The 19,051-nt window shown below is 50.0% G+C and overlaps 1 protein-coding gene across 1 annotated transcript in view; it reads right to left on the minus strand.

The window, feature by feature from the left end:
- The window catches only part of ME1 (malic enzyme 1), a 283,827-nt gene that overhangs the window by 204,233 nt on the left and 60,543 nt on the right, over positions 1-19,051 (minus strand). The window contains exon 3 of the mRNA XM_066604990.1: positions 7,864-8,013. Coding sequence (XP_066461087.1) covers positions 7,864-8,013 — 150 coding nt within the window. The remainder of the gene's footprint in view (positions 1-7,863; positions 8,014-19,051) is intronic.

The raw sequence follows: 19,051 nt of genomic DNA on the forward strand, positions 1-19,051 counted from the left end.
GTTCCCAGGGTCCGGGGGATGAGGCTGGGGACTTCCGGCAACTGTCTCAAGAGCTTTCAGTGGGTGAGGAGGACGATGACGATGAGACACAGTTGTCTATCACTCAGGTAGTAGTAATTGGAGTAAGTCCGAGGGAGGAGCGCACAGAGGATTCGGAGGAAGAGCAGCAGGACGATGAGGTGACTGACCCCACCTGGTTTGCTACGCCTACTAAGGACAGGTCTTCAGAGGAGGAGGTAAGTGCAGCAGCAGGGCAGGTTGGAAGAGGCAGTGCGGTGGCCAGGGGTAGAGGCAGGGCCAGACCGAATAATCCACCAACTGTTTCCCAAAGCGCCCCCTCGCGCCATGCCACCCTGCAGAGGCCGAGGTGCTCAAAAGGTCTGGCAGTTTTTCACTGAGAGTGCAGACGACCGACGAACAGTGGTGTGCAACCTTTGTTGCGCCAAGATCAGCCGGGGAGCCACCACCACCAGCCTCACCACCACCAGCATGCGCAGACATATGATGGCCAAGCACCCCACAAGGTGGGACGAAGGCCGTTCACCGCCTCCGGTTTGCACCGCTGCCTCTCCCCCTGTGCCCCAACCTGCCACTGAGATCCAACCCCCCTCTCAGGACACAGGCACTACCGTCTCCTTGCCTGCACCCACACCCTCATCTCCGCTGTCCTCGGCCCCATCCACCAATGTCTCTCAGCGCACCGTCCAGCCGTCGCTAGCGCAAGTGTTGGAGCGCAAGCGCAAGTACGCCGCCACGCACCCGCACGCTCAAGCGTTAAACGTGCACATAGCCAAATTTATCAGCCTGGAGATGCTGCCATATAGGGTTGTGGAAACGGAGGCTTTCAAAGGTATGATGGCGGCCGCGGCCCCGCGCTACTCAGTTCCCAGTCGCCACTACTTTTCCCGATGTGCCGTCCCAGCCCTGCACGACCACGTCTCCCGCAACATTGTACGTGCCCTCACCAACGTGGTTACTGCCAAGGTCCACTTAACAACGGACACGTGGACAAGCACAGGCGGGCAGGGTCACTATATCTCCCTGACGGCACATTGGGTGAATTTAGTGGAGGCTGGGACAGAGTCAGAGCCTGGGACCGCTCACGTCCTACCCACCCCCAGAATTGCGGGCCCCAGCTCAGTGGTGGTATCTGCGGCGGTGTATGCTTCCTCCACTAAACCACCCTCCTCCTCCTCCTCCTCCTCCTCCTCCTCCTCCTACGCAACCTCTGTCTCGCAATCAAGATGTGTCAGCAGCAGCACGTCGCCAGCAGTCAGTGTCGCGTGGCACGGCAGCACAGCGGTGGGCAAGCGTCAGCAGGCCGTGCTGAAACTACTCAGCTTAGGAGAGAAGAGGCACACAGCCCACGAACTGCTGCAGGGTCTGACAGAGCAGACCGACCGCTGGCTTGCGCCGCTGAGCCTCCAACCGGGCATGGTCGTGTGTGACAACGGCCGTAACCTGGTGGCGGCTCTGCAGCTCGGCAGCCTCACGCACGTGCCATGCCTGGCCCACGTCTTTAATTTGGTGGTTCAGCGCTTTCTGAAAAGCTACCCACGCTTGTCAGACCTGCTCGGAAAGGTGCGCCAGCTCTGCGCACATTTCCGCAAGTCCCACACGGACGCTGCCACCCTGCGCACCCTGCAACATCGGTTTCATCTGCCAGTGCACCGACTGCTATGCGACGTACCCACACGGTGGAACTCTACGCTCCACATGTTGGCCAGGCTCTATGAGCAGCGTAGAGCTATAGTGCAATACCAACTCCAACATGGGCGGCGCAGTGGGAGTCAGCCTCCTCAATTCTTTACAGAAGAGTGGGCCTGGTTGGCAGACATCTGCCAGGTCCTTGGAAACTTTGAGGAGTCTACCCAGATGGTGAGCGGCGATGCTGCAATCATTAGCATCACCATTCCTCTGCTATGCCTCTTGAGAAGTTCCCTGCGCTCGGAAACAGAGTTGGGGGAAGACAGTATGTCGCTGGATAGTCAGAGCACCCTCCTGTCTATATCTCAGCGTGTTAAGGAGGAGGAGGAGGGGGAGGAGGATGAGGAGGAGGGGGAAGAGACAGCTTGGCCCACTGCTGAGGGTACCCATGCTGCTTGCCTGTCATCCTTTCAGCGTGTATGGCCTGAGGAGGAGGAGGATCCTGAAAGTGATCTTCCTAGTGAGGACAGCCATGTGTTGTGTACAGGTACCCTGGCACACATGGCTGACTTCATGTTAGGATGCCTTTCTCGTGACCCTCGCGTTACACACATTCTGGCCACTACGGATTACTGGGTGTACACACTGCTCGACCCACGGTATAAGGAGAACCTTTCCACTCTCATACCCGAAGAGGAAAGGGGTTCGAGAGTGATGCTATACCACAGGACCCTGGCGGACAAACTGATGGTAAAATTCCCATCCGACAGCGCTAGTGGCCGAAGGCGCAGTTCCGAGGGCCAGGTAGCAGGGGAGGCGCGGAGATCAGGCAGCATGTACAGCACAGGCAGGGGAACACTCTCTAAGGCCTTTGACAGCTTTCTGGCTCCCCAGCAAGACTGTGTCACCGCTCCCCAGTCAAGGCTGAGTCGGCGGGAGCACTGTAAAAGGATGGTGAGGGAGTATGTAGCCGATCGCACGACTGTCCTCCGTGACGCCTCTGCCCCTTACAACTACTGGGTGTCGAAGCTGGACACGTGGCCTGAACTCGCACGGTATGCCCAGGAGGTGCTTCCTTGTCCTGCGGCTAGCGTCTTGTCAGAGAGGGTGTTTAGTGCGGCTGGGGGAATCATCACGGATAAGCGTACCCGCCTGTCAACCGACAGTGCCGACAGGCTTACACTCATCAAGATGAACAAAGCCTGGATTTCCCCAGATTTCTCTTCTCCACCAGCGGACAGCAGCGATACCTAAACAATACGTAGGCTGCACCCGCGGATGGAAGCATTGTTCTCTATCACCATCAAAAACGTGGACCTTTTAGCTTCATCAATCTGTGTATAATATTCATCCTCCTCCTCCTGCTCCTCCTCCTGAAACCTGACGTAATCACGCCGAACGGGCAATTTTTCTTAGGCCCACAAGGCTCAGTCATATAATTTTTGTAAACAATTTTTATACGTTTTAATGCTCATTAAAGCGTTGAAACTTGCACCTGAACCAATTTTTATTTTAACTGGACTGCCTCCAGGCCTAGTTACAAGTTAAGCCACATTAACCAAAGCGATTAATGGGTTTCACCTGCCCTCTTGATTGGGCATGGGCAATTTTTCTGACGTACATTAGTACTGTGGGTACACCAATTTTTTGGGGCCCTCGCCTACAGTGTAATCCAATAAATTTTTTGCCCACCTGCATTAAACATGACATTACCTCAGCTGTGCTGGGCACTGCAATGGGATATATTTATGTACCGTCAGTGGGTTCCTGGCACCCACCCATGCTGTCGGTCCACACGGAGTTGTAACTGCATGTGTCCACTTCTAAAGAACCCCAGTCTGACTGGGGCATGCAGTGTGGGCCGAAGCCCACCTGCATTAAACATGACATTACCTCAGCTGTGCTGGGCACTGCAATGGGATACATTTATGTACCGTCGGTGGGTTCCAGGGAGCCACCCATGCTGTCGGTCCACACGAAGTTGTAACTGCATGTGTCCACTTCTAAAGAACCCCAGTCTGACTGGGGCATGCAGTGTGGGCCGAAGCCCACCTGCATTAAACATGACATTACCTCAGCTGTGATGGGCAATGCAATGGGATATATTTATGTACCGCCGGTGGCTTCCTGGCACCCACCCATGCTGTCGGTCCACATGGAGTTGTAACTGCATGTGTCCACTTCTAAAGAACCCCAGTCTGACTGGGGCATGCAGTGTGGGCTGAAGCCCACCTGCATTAAACATGACATTACCTCAGCTGTGATGGGCAATGCAATGGGATATATTTATGTACCGCCGGTGGGTTCCTGGCACCCACCCATGCTGTCGGTCCACATGGAGTTGTAACTGCATGTGTCCACTTCTAAAGAACCCCAGTCTGACTGGGGCATGCAGTGTGGGCTGAAGCCCACCTGCATTAAACATGACATTACCTCAGCTGTGATGGGCAATGCAATGGGATATATTTATGTACCGCCGGTTGGTTCCTGGCACCCACCCATGCTGTCGGTCCACACGGAGTTGTAACTGCATGTGTCTACTTCTAAAGAACCCCAGTCTGACTGGGGCATGCAGTGTGGGCCGAAGCCCACCTGCATTAAACATGACATTACCTCAGCTGTGATGGGCAATGCAATGGGATATATTTATGTACCGCCGGTGGCTTCCTGGCACCCACCCATGCTGTCAGTCCACACGGAGTTGTAACTGCATGTGTCCACTTCTAAAGAACCCCAGTCTGACTGGGGCATGCAGTGTGGGCCGAAGCCCACCTGCATTAAACATGACATTACCTCAGCTGTGCTGGGCACTGCAATGGGATATATTAATGTACCGTCGGTGGGTTCCAGGGAGCCACCAATGCTGTCGGTCCACACGGAGTTGTAACTGCATGTGTCCACTTCTAAAGAACCCCAGTCTGACTGGGGCATGCAGTGTGGGCCGAAGCCCACCTGCATAAAACATGACATTACCTCAGCTGTGATGGGCACTGCAATGGGATATATTTATGTACCGCCAGTGGGTTCCAGGGAGCCACCCATGCTGTGGGTCCACAGGGACTTCACAATAGGGAGTTGTACCTGCCTGTGTCTATGAATGAAAAACCCCGGTCAGGTTGGGGCATGCAGTGTGGGCCGAAGCCCACCTGCATTTAATCTGACGTTAGCTCTGCTGTCCAGGGCACTGCAATGGGATACATTTATGTACAGCCGGTGGGCTCCAAGGAGCCACCCATGCTGTGGGTGCACACGGAATTCCCATTGCGGAGTTGTACCTGCCTGTGACTATTTATAAAAAAACGCGGTCTGACTGGGGCATGCAGACACCTTGACAGAATGAATAGTGTGTGGCACATAGGTTCCCCATTGCTATGCCCACGTGTGCAGCTCCTGATGGCGGTGGCACAGGATTATATTTCTCATTGCTTCTGTACAGCATTGTGGGCTATCGCCCCGCCCCTTTTAAAGAGGGTCGCTGCCTAGCCGTGCCAACGCTCTGCAGTGTGTGCCTGCGGTTCCTCCTCATGGCAGACGCACTTATAAATAGACATGAGGGTGGTGTGGCATGAGGGCAGCTGAAGGCTGCGCAGGGACACTTTGGTGTGCGCTGTGGACACTGGGTCGTGCGGGGGGGTTTGGGCAGCATGTAACCCAGGAGAAGTGGCAGCGGAGTGTCATGCAGGCAGTGATTGTGCTTTGTTGGAGGTAGTGTGGTGCTTAGCTAAGGTATGCATTGCTAATGAGGACTTTTCAGAAGTAAAAATTGTTGGGAGGGGGCACTCTTGACGCTATTGTGGCTTAATAGTGGGACCTGGGAACTTGAGATGCAGCCCAACATGTAGCCCCTCGCCTGCCCTATCCGTTGCTGTATCGTTCCCATCACTTTCTTGAATTGCCCAGATTTTCACAACTGGAAACCTTAGCGAGCATCGGCGATATACAAAAATGCTCGGGTCGCCCATTGACTTCAATGGGGTTCGTTACTCGAAACGAACCCTCGAGCATCGCGAAAATTTCGTCCCGAGTAACGAGCACCCGAGCATTTTGGTGCTCGCTCATCTCTACAGATAACCCAGAAGTACTGGAATTTGTGCTATGGATTGGATGAATGACTAGCATTTTTTCTTTTTGCTGGCCTGACTGGAAAACCCTTCTTTGCTATTGGTGTTCTTTACTTTTGTTTCATTATGAGATGTCTCTAACCCCACCAATCGACCCTGAGTGCCAGGTTTCCAGCTATTACACTGCATACTGAGAAAACTGTCAATAACGAAGGGTTGCTGGGACTAGCAGCATCCCATGAATTAATTGGACTCATCACTTTCGGGGAGCCGCAGGAACAAGCTGTAAGTTCTTAAAAATTACTGCACATTTCCATAAGTCATATACCGCTGAAATCAGCATGTCTGTCAGTACTTTATGCTGTCCTTAGTGAAGTTCCCTTTTAGGATACTGTTCTGGGAGCATCTGTTCTTTAGGTCATTGCACCCTTACACGATGAATGTTTGAAACTAGTTCTAGCTTTTCTGCAAAAAGTTCCAAATCTCGGTAAAGTTTGATTCCGCATAGTCAGGTAGTGTAACAATGACAATATAAAAAAGTCTGATCCATGATATAATGAGGCTAACAAAAAGAAATACACAGGCACAAATATATCTTGACAATCACTTGATCCCAATAACCCCAAAAAATTGTAGTGAGGGATTACCGAAATAGAATGAGGTAGGGTGTGTTTGCAATGTTTTTGACTACTTACTTGCGACTCTTACTTGGTTTTCCACTTTTAATAAAGATTGAAGTTGTATATTATTGTGTATTCAGAGACTTTGTGGTCTATTATTTTTGGCGCGTTCAACTGGTAATCTTGTTCAGAAGAAAAGCCCTTCCTCTCACAGTGGGATGGAAGTGGTTAGTTCATTTACCAGAAAAAAATTTTTGGACAACAAAGAAGAAGCTTGCAAATGTTATCACTAGAGAGGAGCGAGCGTACTCGCTAAGGCAAACTACTCGAGAAGGTAATGCCTTATGCGAATACCTGCCAGCTCGTCTCAAAAGATTCGGGTGCCGGCGGGGGGCGGGGAGCGGCGGAGGACAGTGGGGAGGAACAGGGGTGGGGAGATCTCTCTCCCCCCCCCTGCTCACTCCCGCCAGCACCTGAATCTTTAGAGACGAGCGGGCAGGTACTCGCATAAGGCACTACTCGCTCGAGTAGTTTGCCTAAGCGAGTACACTCGCTCATCTCTAGTTATCACCATAGCTATAATTTATTATTTCTATTTACGTTACAGACTGTCTAATCTCTGTGGGTGTAAATATTACTATTTTTAAACTTTTTTAATCTTGGTAAACTTTTATGCTGTACATATGCATCTTTCTTCTTAGCTTTCCTTGATTTTAAATTTGTCTCCTAATTAAATTTGCGTTACCAAGTCACATTAGATCACTCAAGGATTTTATATGTATGGGGGAGCTTGCTGGAATGAAATCCAGAGAGAGCAATTATGAAAATACCCATAGCACCTACGTGTCATGAAAAAGTAGCTTCAGACCACTAGACTATGGTATCTTGGTATCGCTACATACAAAATGTATGCATTCTAAGGCAACTTCTATTATTGCACTTACACTATATATATATATACATACACCCTGTTTTATGTAGAAGAGAAAGTCAAATTGCCTGATCCAATTTCAGCTTCTGAATCCCACATGACTTTTCCACTGTCTGCATCATTAATTACATGTTGCTATGTCTGAATGATGCTGCACAAGACTCTTCAGAAGAACCAATTAGGCACAGCTTGGAAGACGGAGCTCTGTAATTTAATATTTATGATGTGTATAAGCCTATATTCTGCATTGCCAGAAGTTTTGGCATTTCAAAAAAGCCATGTTTTAGTTATGAAGGGAAAAATACATTGACTGAGCTGTACAAATCACTTTGAAGCTTGAACCCAAATGTTAGGTCAAAAAGTGTACGAGCCAATTCCATCTTCAAATTTAGTTCTGAATATATCCATATGATGCAGTAAATATACACAAAAATAAATTTGGATTAACGCAATGATGCCAAAATCGAATCCAAATAAAACAACATCTTCTGCTGTTTTATGTGATGTTACACGTTTCAGCTGTGTTCAAACAAAGCAACTTCTGTTAGTACTATTTTAGTAAGGCTATCGAAACAATAGATCAATAAACGTGGGTTCACATTACCTTGGTCTTCGAAATGCTAACCCATACTGTTGACAAGCCAAGCCCACAGTTGGAGTGTAAACAATGGGCATGAATCTTTCAATGTCTGATGTCAAAACTTTGTAAAACAGTTTCTCATTGCGATCCTGGAGACCCATCAGCAAAATATACCTGAAACATGCAACACATATAAATGAAATACAAACAAATAATTAAGTGTTTTACATTGTCTTTCATCTTTTCAGTGAAATTCAGGGTCAAAAGAGATTACTTACTGCTATGCAGACTCTTTAGCAGTGATGTAACAATGTATAAAATATTTATTTTCAATGCAAAAATTAGCCAAACAAAGTAAAACTGTGATAGCAAAATGCCATAAAGTAATTCAGAGACAGTTATGTAGTTCTAATAGTTTTCAAGATGCAGTCAAGTCTGCAGTCCTTTGAGTCCCCTTTCCCATCCCCTTAAATGACAAATAGCCCAGTGAGTCTGAGACCCAATAGCTCTCAGGAAACTAAATTGTCTTCTCTGTTTTATTAGACATAATTGGAATGGTCAAACTGTGACACTGACTCCTGCTGATGGAAAACCCCATTAAGGGTTGACTGTGGCTTGCACTGTAGATGCAGTCAGGCACATGGTAGGCTCTTTTGGAGTGCATATGGACACCACTTTGATGGGGCATGAGATTATAATTAGACATGAGCGAACCTACTCGGCCACGCCACTTTTTCGCCTGAGCACCGCGATTTTCGAGTACTTCCGTACTCGGGCGAAAAGATTTGGGGGGTGCCGTGGGTGAGTGGGGGGTTGCAGCGGGGAGTGGGGGGAGAGGGAGAGAGAGAGGGCTCCCCCCTGTTCCCCGCTGCTACCCCCAGCTCCGCCACGCCTCCCCCCGCCCCCCGAATCTTTTCACCCGAGTACGGAAGTACTCGAAAATCGCGGTGCTCGATCGAGTAATTACTCGAAATGAGTATATTCGCTCATCTCTAATTATAATGTATCTTGTGACATTTTACTTGACTTTTGTATAGTAATGCTTGTGGCTGTATTTGAGAGCCATGTGGCAATCACTAAATACTGGGGCATATAGTTATACATTTATGCTCTGACTGTCTCTATGTTTGCACTCTTTAGCTTTGGTATTTTTAAGGGGAAAGCAAATGATCCTAGAAAGCTAGGACACAGAAAGGCTATGCAAGGCTACAGTTCCTCTCTGATCTGTCTGAAAGTAGGGAGGTACGGTATGCACATATTCTATAGCTACTTCATGAGTTGTTTGACATATAAGCATACACATTGACTTCATGCTTGTTCATTCTGGCAATAATAAAACCTGGTAGAGTAAACCATTACCAACAACACAGTCATTCTTCAGAGAGCACCTGCTTAATATTAGAAACCATTTTCGGCTATGTCAGCTCATCTGCCAATTACTAATACTTTTGCCAAGTTTTTAATAAACCACACAGCCTGGCTATTATAAACAATTCTTCATCACGTCAGTTTTAACACTGCCAAAACTCTTCAGAAGAAGCCAAGCTAAGATACTTTTCTAGGTTTCTTGAGGACAATCAGTGGGAATTTTTTGCCATAATATGCAGAATTTAATTAACACACAGCAAGCGCAAATGAATTTTTGCAATATGAGAAACATTTGCTCAAATAGGTATTCTGCTGTTAGCTCTGTAAATCTATTGAGATACTTCTGAGGCTCTAAAGTGATGCTTCTATTGCCTTGGCTTTATGGACAACTTAATATTTACTAAAGGTTTTATAATATGCTCCGCCTTGGAGAGGCGATGGGACTGCTGACCCATGCTATAGATACAGACAAGCAGGATCCCCTTTAAACCTTTTGGGACCCACTAATTGCTTGTATATTTTAATACCAGCTGAACTGACAAAGGGGTTCCTCCGAAACGCGTTTTCACATGCTGGCCACTATTTAATAAAGGAAGCTTCCACATCTCCTGGTTACTTTCAATATGTTTTAGCTTGGAGTGTTGTGCCACCACTGCCAGTCTTTTAGACTTAATTTTTTGCCTATGTGTTAGAATGGGAAACTTGAGCGATTTGAGTGATTTCAAAACAAGGCATCTTCATCACTGCTAGACTAGCTGGGGCCAATACTTCAAAAGCTGCTAACCATCTGTGTGGGGTTTTCTCATGCAACAGTATCAAGAGTATATCAAGAATGATATGATTGAGGAAAAACTTCCAGCAATAGGGGGATCATGTGGATGTACCGTATATACCGGCGTATAAGGCGACGGGGCGTATAAGACGACCCCCCAACTTTCACCTTATACGCCGGTAATACAGTGGAGAAAAAAAAAAAAATTCATTACTCACCTCCCCCGGTGTTCTGTCGCGCTCCGGCAGGATGTCGCTCGCTCCTCGTCCCCGGCGCAGCAGTGCTTTCTGAATGCGGGGCTTGAAATCCCCGCTTCCAGAAAGCTAATACACACGCCGGCAGCCATGACAGCATTGAATGGCTGTGATTGGCTGAAGGCGCACGTGTTAGCAATCACACCCATTCAATGACGTCATTGAATGGCTGTGATTGGCTAAAGCCCACGTGGCTTCAGCCAATCACACTATTCAATGACATCATTGAATGGGTGTGATTGCTAACACGTGCGCCTTCAGCCAATCACAGCCATTCAATGCTGTCATGGCTGCCGGCGTGTGTATTAGCTTTCTGGAAGCGGGGATTTCAAGCCCCGCATTCAGAAAGCACTGCTGCGCCGGGGACGAGGAGCGAGCGACATCCTGCCGGAGCGCGACAGGACACCGGGGGAGGTGAGTAATGAATTTTTTTTTTTTACACTTTTTTTTTTTTTGTATTACCGGCGCATAAGACGACCCCCGACTGCAGAGCAGATTTTTCGGGGTTCAAAAGTCGTCTTATACGCCGGTATATACGGTAAATAACTTGTCAATGAAAGAGAAGGATGTTCAAAATGATTCTGATGAACAGGAGGTGAACAGTCAAGCAAATTGCAGCCAAATACAATGCAGGTGCTCCAACTGAAGTGTCCAAAAGCACAATTTGTTGGATTTTTTAAAAGCACATATGAGCTATAACAGTAGACAATCAGTCTGAGTGTCATTCCTGTCTAAGAGAAATAAAAAAAAACATAACTCCAGTGGGCAAAACACAACAAAAATTAGATACTGAGCAGTGAAAAAACATCACTTGGTCAGGTGAAGCTAGATTTCTGTAGGATCCTAATTAGAGATGAGCAAACCTACTAGACCACGCCCCTTTTTCGCCCGAGCACCGCGATTTTCGAGTACTTCCGTACTCGGGCGAAAAGATTCGGGGGGCGCCGTGGGTGAGTGGGGGGTTGCAGCGGGGAGTGGGGGGGAGAGGGAGAGAGAGAGGGCTCCCCCCTGTTCCCCGCTGCTACCCCCCGCTCCGCCACGCCTCCCCCCGCCCCCCCGGCGCCCCCCGAATCTTTTCACCCGAGTAGTGAAGTACTCAAAAATCGCGGTGCTCGATCGAGTAATTAGTCGAAACGAGTACGTTCGCTCATCTCTAATCATAATGTATTGCTAGCACCATGAATCAATAGACACATTGTGTCAGCTGCTCAGATCATGTCAGTAACTCCATCTAATCTGTGGCAACTGCGGGAAAGTATCCTATAACTTTGTGCTGATATTCCTGCAGAACGATTTTAACCCCTAGTGGAATCTATGACATGATGAACTGCTGCAGTTCTGAAGGCCAAGGGAGGTCCATCGCTCTACTAGATGGGCGACTCTAATAAAATGGCCATTCTGTGTACAGTACCCTTCAGAGGTTTAGCATAACCCCATGCCCATGTTTTAAAAAGAAAATAAATAGTCAGAAATATAGCTTGGAGGTTTCCCATCAAGAATGGAAATGTAGCTGGACGGAAAAACATAAAAATTGATCTACTATATGCCTAAAATATGCACAAATGTCATACAGACAAAGGATGGATATTCCGAGGAGTCCAAAATTTGAAGTTACTCCTCGCTTCCATTATTTGGATGATTGAACTGGTTTTATTTGTTAATTTTTTTTAGTTCAATAACCCCTTAACGCTATAGGACGTACAGCTACGTCCTGCAGCTTTGGGGTGTGTATGGACGGAGATCACGGGTCGACCCTGCTCCATACAATGCGAATGCTGGCTGTTTTTTACAGCCAACACCTGCCCGCAACAGCTCTGATAAGCTGCAACACTTATCGGAGCTGTTAACCATTCAAATGCCACCGTCATTTCTGACAACGGCATTTAAATACTTGACCAAAATTTCTAGGTCCAGCAAGTTCCAAGAACACAACTATAAACTTCTAACCAAATGTTACAGAACTCCATTGAGACTGGCCAAAATATCCCCTCAGTTCCCAAACATTTGTTGGAGATGCTCCTTAGGTGTAGGCTCCTTCTTACATATATGGTAGTCCTGCCCCTTACTTCTGCCTATGTGGCTGTCGCACAACATAAATAGCCTATATAATGCAGCTTTTAACTCCTCTCTCACCTTCTCCCCAGAAATTGCTCTCTTTACACTGCTTCCAGGTAGAGATGAGCGAACGTACTCGTCCGAGCTTGATACTCGCTCGAGTATTAGCGTGTTCGAGATGCTCGTTACTCGTAACGAGTACCACGCGATGTTCAAGTTACTTTCAGTTTCCTCTCTGAGACGTTAGCGCGCTTTTCTGGCCAATTGAAAGACAGGGAAGGCATTACAACTTCCCCCTGCGTCGTTCAAGCCCTATACCACCCCCCTGCTGTGAGTGGCTGGGGAGATCAGGTGTCACCTGAGTATAAAAATCGGCCCCTCCCGCGGCTCGCCTCAGATGCGTTGTGAGATAGCTGAGGGACAGTGGTATCGTGTTGGAGCTGCTGTAGGGAGAGTGTTAGGAGTTAGTGTAGGCTTCAAGAACCCCAACGGTCCTTCTAAGTGCCACATCTAACCATGTGCAGTACTGTGGAGGCTGCTTTTAGCAGTGTTGCACATTTTTTTTTTTTTGCTATATCGGCCGTGCAGAGCATTGCGCCCTGCAGTAATACTCCAGGGACAGAAGTGTGGAGGCAGGGAGAGCATTAGGAGTTATTGTAGGCTTCAAGAACCCCAACGGTCCTTCTTAGGGCCACATCTGACCGTGTGCAGTAGTGTGGAGGCTGCTTTTAGCAGTGTTGCACATTTTTTGTTGCACATTTTGCTATATCGGCCGTGCAGAGCATTGCGCCCTGCAGTAATACTACAGGGACAGAATTGTGTAGGCAGGGCCAGAAGACATCTTATAGATTGAATATACGCAGTGGTCCTTTTGAAAAAAATATTTGAAGAAAAACAAATATTTGGCCTGCCTGTCACTCTGCTCAGTGTTCTGGGTCTGTGTCTGCTGCGGGTTGTAGTTCTCCAAATAAATACGCAGCCAGCTAAGTGTTACAGCAGGCTTGCACAAAATTATTTCCTGCCTCTGAAATCACCGGTCTGTTGCACTTAATAACAGACAGTGCAACACTGCAGTTCCGTGACACACACATCAGGGACAGAATTGCGTAGGCAGGGCCAGAAGACATATATAGATTGAATATACGCAGTGGTCCTTTTGAAAAAAATATTTGAAGAAAAACAAATATTTGGCCTGCCTGTCACTCTGCTCAGTGTTGTGGGTCTGTGTCTGCTGCGGGTTGTAGTTCTCCAAATAAATACGCAGCCAGCTAAGTGTTACAGCAGGCTTGCGCCAAATTATTTCCTGGCGTTCCGTAAGCGAACTCAGCCTCAAACCACAGGCCAATAAGCGGCATATTTAATTACAGTGTTGTGTTTCTGCATTCCTGGTAATACAGCATGCTGAGGGGTAGGGGTAGGCCTAGAGGACGTGGGCGCGGCCGAGGACGCGGAGGCCCAAGTCCGGGTGTGGGCACAGGCCGAGCTCCTGATCCTGGTGTATCGCAGCCGACTGCTGCGGGATTAGGAGAGAGGCACGTTTCTGGCGTCCCCACATTCATAGCACATTTAATGGGTCCACGCGGTAGACCCTTATTAGAAAATGAGCAGTGTGAGCAGGTCCTGTGGTGGATGGCAGAAAGTGCTTCGAGCAACCTATCGTCCACCCAGAGTTCTGTGCCGTCCACTGCTGCAACTCAGAATCCTCTGGCTGCTGCTCCTCCTTCCTCCCAGCCTCCTCACTCCATGAAAATGAGACATTCTGAGGAGCGGGCAGACTCCCAGGAACTGTTCTCGGGCCCCTGCTCAGATTGGGAAGCAGTGGTTCCTCTCCCACCAGAGGAGTTTATCCTGACTGATGCCCAACCATTGCAAAGTTCCCGGGGTCCGGGGGATGAGGCTGGGGACTTCCGGCAACTGTCTCAAGAGCTTTCAGTGGGTGAGGAGAACAATGACGATGAGACACAGTTGTCTTGCAGTGAGGTAGTAGTAAGGGCAGTAAGTCCGAGGGAGGAGCGCACTGAGGATTCTGAGGAAGAGCAGCAGGACGATGAGTTGACTGACCCCACCTGGTTTGCTACGCCTACTGAGGACAGGTCTTCAAAGGGGGAGGCAAGGGCAGAAGCAGGGCAGGTTGCAAGAGGCAGTGCGGTGGCCAGGGGTAGAGGCAGGGCCAGACCGAATAATCCACCAACTGTTTCCCAAAGCGCCCCCTCGCGCCATGCCACCCTGCAGAGGCCGAGGTGCTCAAAGGTCTGGCAGTTTTTCACTGAGAGTGCAGACGACCGACGAACAGTGGTGTGCAACCTTTGTCGCGCCAAGATCAGCCGGGGAGCCACCACCACCAGCCTCACCACCACCAGCATGCGCAGACATATGATGGCCAAGCACCCCACAAGGTGGGACGAAGGCCGTTCACCGCCTCCGGTTTGCACTGCTGCCTCTCCCCCTGTGCCCCAACCTGCCACTGAGATCCAACCCCGCTCTGAGGACACAGGCACTACCGTCTCCTGGCCTGCACCCACACCCTCACCTCCGCTGTCCTCGGCCCCATCCACCAATGTCTCTCAGCGCACCGTCCAGCCGTCGCTAGCGCAAGTGTTTGAGCGCAAGCGCAAGTACGCCGCCACGCACCCGCACGCTCAAGCGTTAAACGTGCACATAGCAAAATTTATCAGCCTGGAGATGCTGCCGTATAGGGTTGTGGAAACAGAGTCCTTCAAAAGTATGATGGCGGCGGCGGCCCCGCGCTACTCAGTTCCCAGTCGACTACTTTTCCCGATGTGCCGTCCCAGCCCTGCACGACCACGTCTCCCGCAACATTGTACGCGCCCTCACCAACGCGGTTACTGGCAAGGTCCACTTAACAACGGACACGTGGACAAGCACAGGCGGGCAGGGCCACTATATCTCCCTGACGGCACATTGGGTGAATTTAGTGGAGGCTTAGACCGAGTCAGAGCCTGGGACCGCTCATGTCCTACCCACCCCCAGAATTGCGGGCCCCAGCTCGGTGCTGGTATCTGCGGCGGTGTATGCTTCCTCCACTAAACCATCCTCCTCCTCCTCCGCAACCTCTGTCTCGCAATCAAGATGTGTCAGCAGCAGCACGTCGCCAGCAGTCGGTGTCGCGCGGCGTGGCAGCACAGCGGTGGGCAAGCGTCAGCAGGCCGTGCTGAAACTACTCAGCTTAGGAGATAAGAGGCACACGGCCCACGAACTGCTGCAGGGTCTGACAGAGCAGACCGACCGCTGGCTTGCGCCGCTGAGCCTCCAACCGGGCATGGTCATGTGTGACAACGGCCGTAACCTGGTGGCGGCTCTGCAGCTCGGCAGCCTCACGCATGTGCCATGCCTGGCCCACGTCTTTAATTTGGTGGTTCAGCGCTTTCTGAAAAGCTACCCTCACTTGTCAGACCTGCTCGGAAAGGTGCGCCGGCTGTGCGCACATTTCCGCAAGTCCCACACGGACGCTGCCACCCTGTGCACCCTGCAACATCAGTTTAATCTGCCAGTGCACCGACTGCTGTGCGACGTGCCCACACGGTGGAACTCTACGCTCCACATGTTGGCCAGGCTCTATGAGCAGCGTAGAGCTATAGTGGAATACCAACTCCAACATGGGCGGCGCAGTGGGAGTCAGCCTCCTCAATTATTTTCAGAAGAGTGGGCCTGGTTGGCAGACATCTGCCAGGTCCTTGGAAACTTTGAGGAGTCTACCCAGGTGGTGAGTGGCGATGCTGCAATCATTAGCGTCACCATTCCTCTGCTATGCCTCTTGAGAAGTTCCCTGCAAAGCATAAAGGCAGACGCTTTGCACTCGGAAACAGAGCCGGGGGAAGACAGTATGTCGCTGGATAGTCAGAGCACCCTCCTGTCTATATCTCAGCGCGGTGAGGAGGAGGAGGAGGAGGAAGATGAGGAGAAGGGGGAAGACACAGCTTGGCCCACTGGTGAGGGTAGACATGCTGGTGGCCTGTCATCCTTTCAGCGTGTATGGCCTGAGGAGGAGGAGGAGGAGGAGGATCCTGAAAGTGATCTTCCTAGTGAGGACAGCCATGTGTTGCGTACAGGTACCCTGGCACACATGGCTGACTTCATGTTAGGATGCCTTTCTCGTGACCCTCGCGTTACACGCATTCTGGCCACTACGGATTACTGGGTGTACACACTGCTCGACCCACGGTATAAGGAGAACCTTTCGACTCTCATACCCGAAGAGGAAAGGGGTTCGAGAGTGTTGCTATACCACAGGACCCTGGCGGACAAACTGATGGTAAAATTCCCATACGACAGCGGTAGTGGCCGAAGGCGCAGTTCCGAGGGCCAGGTAGCAGGGGAGGCGCGGAGATCAGGCAGGATGTACAGCACAGGCAGGCCAAAACTCTTTAAGGCCCTTGACAGCTTTATGGCTCCCCAGCAAGACTGTGTCACTGCTCCCCAGTCACGGCTGAGTTGGCGGGAGCACTGTAAAAGGATGGTGAGGGAGTACGTAGCCGATCGCACGACCGTCCTCCGTGACGCCTCTGCCCCCTACAACTACTGGGTGTCGAAGCTGGACACGTGGCCTGAACTCGCGCTGTATGCCCTGGAGGTGCTTGCTTGTCCTGCGGCTAGCGTCTTGTCAGAGAGGGTGTTTAGTGCGGCTGGGGGAATCATCACAGATAAGCGTACCCGCCTGTCAACCGACAGTGCCAACAGGCTTACACTCATCAAGATGAACAAAGCCTGGATTTCCCGAGACTTCTCTTCTCCACCAGCGGACAGCAGCGATACCTAAGCAATACGTAGGCTGCACCCGCGGATGGAAGCATCGTTCTGTATCCCCATCAAAAACGGGGACCTTTTCGCTTCATCAATCTGTGTATAATATTCCTCCTCCTCCTCCTGCTCCTCCTCCTGAAACCTCACATAATCATGCCGAACGGGCAATTTTTCTTAGGCCCACAAGGCTCAGTCATATAATTTTTCCAAACAATTTTTATACGTTTCAATGCTCATTAAAGCGTTGAAACTTTCACCTCCAACAATTTTTATTTAAATTGGGCTGCCTCCTGGCCTAGTTACCAATTAAGCCACATTAACCAAAGCGATTAATGGGTTTCACCTGCCCTCTTGGTTGGCCATGGCCAGTTTTTCTGATGTACATTAGTACTGTTGATACAGCAATTTTTGTGGGCCCTCGCCTACAGTGTAATCAAATGAATTTTTAGCCCACCTGCATTACAGCTGACGTTACATCCGCTGTGTTGGGCAATGCAATGGGATATTTTTATGTACTGCCGGTGGCTTCCATGCACCCACCCATGCTGTCGGTCCACAGGGAGTTGTAAATGCATCTGTGTCCACTTCTAAAGAACCCCAGTCTGACTGGGGCATGCAGTGTGGGCCGAAGCCCACCTGCATTAAGTACGACATTACTACCTCAGCTGTGTTGGGCAATGCAATGGGATATTTTTATGTACCGCCGGTGGGTTCCAGGGAGCCACCCATGCTGTGGGTCCACAGGGAGTTGTAAATGCATCTGTGTCCACTTCTAAAGAACCCCAGTCTGACTGGGGCATGCAGTGTGGGCCGAAGCCCACCTGCATTAAGCACGACATTACTACCTCAGCTGTGATGGGCAATGCAATGGGATATTTTTATGTACCGCCGGTGGGTTCCAGGGAGCCACCCATGCTGTGGGTGCACACGGAATTCCCATTGCGGAGTTGTACCTGCTTGTGACTATTTATAAAAAACCGCGGTCTGACTGGGGCGTGCAGACACCTTGACAGAATGAATAGTGTGTGGCACATAGGTTCCCCATTGCTATGCCCACGTGTGCAGCTCCAGATGGAGGTGGCACAGGATTGGATTTCTCATTGCTTCTGTACAGCATTGTGGGCTATCGTCCCGCCCCTTTTAAAAGAGGGTCGCTGCCTAGCCGTGCCAACCCTCTGCAGTGTGTGCCTGCGGTTCCTCTGGCAGACGCACTTATAAATAGACATGAGTGTGGCGTGGCATGAGGGCAGCTGAAGGCTGCGCAGGGACAATTTGGTGTGCGCTGTGGACACTGGGTCATGCGGGGGGGTTGGGCAGCATGTAACCCAGGAGAAGTGGCAGCGGAGTGTCATGCAGGCAGTGATTGTGCTTTGTTGGAGGTAGTGTGGTGCTTAGCTAAGGTATCCATTGCTAATGAGGGCTTTTCAGAAGTAAAAGTTGTTGGGAGGGGGGGGGGCCCACTCTTGCCGCTATTGTGGCTTAATAGTGGGACCTGGGAACTTGAGATGCAGCCCAACATGTAGCCCCTCGCCTGCCCTATCCGTTGCTGTGTCGTTCCCATCACTTTCTTGAATTGCCCAGATTTTCACAAATTAAAACCTTAGCGAGCATCGGCGATATACAAAAATGCTCGGGTCGCCCATTGACTTCAATGGGGTTCGTTACTCGAAACAAACCCTCGAGCATCGCGAAAAGTTCGTCTCGAGTAACGAGCACCCGAGCATTTTGGTGCTCGCTCATCTCTACTTCCAGGCTCTCTAGCAAGGACCAAAGCAAGTCCACTCAGATTCTCTCTTAGTCATGCGTGAACTTATCCCTAAACTATAGAAAGCAACATCACCCCCACACGACTGCTATGGATAAAAGCATTAGATAATATAATGCATATGGAAGAGCTTGGCGCTGATGAAGACAACAAACACGTTAGTTTCTACAACACATGGGCTGCATGGATAATATTGCGTTCTTCATCCCTCTTGGACGCTTGATTGGCATCTGGTAT

The sequence above is a fragment of the Eleutherodactylus coqui genome, chromosome 1 (genome assembly GCF_035609145.1).
Source record: "Eleutherodactylus coqui strain aEleCoq1 chromosome 1, aEleCoq1.hap1, whole genome shotgun sequence".
Lineage (NCBI taxonomy): Eukaryota > Metazoa > Chordata > Amphibia > Anura > Eleutherodactylidae > Eleutherodactylus > Eleutherodactylus coqui.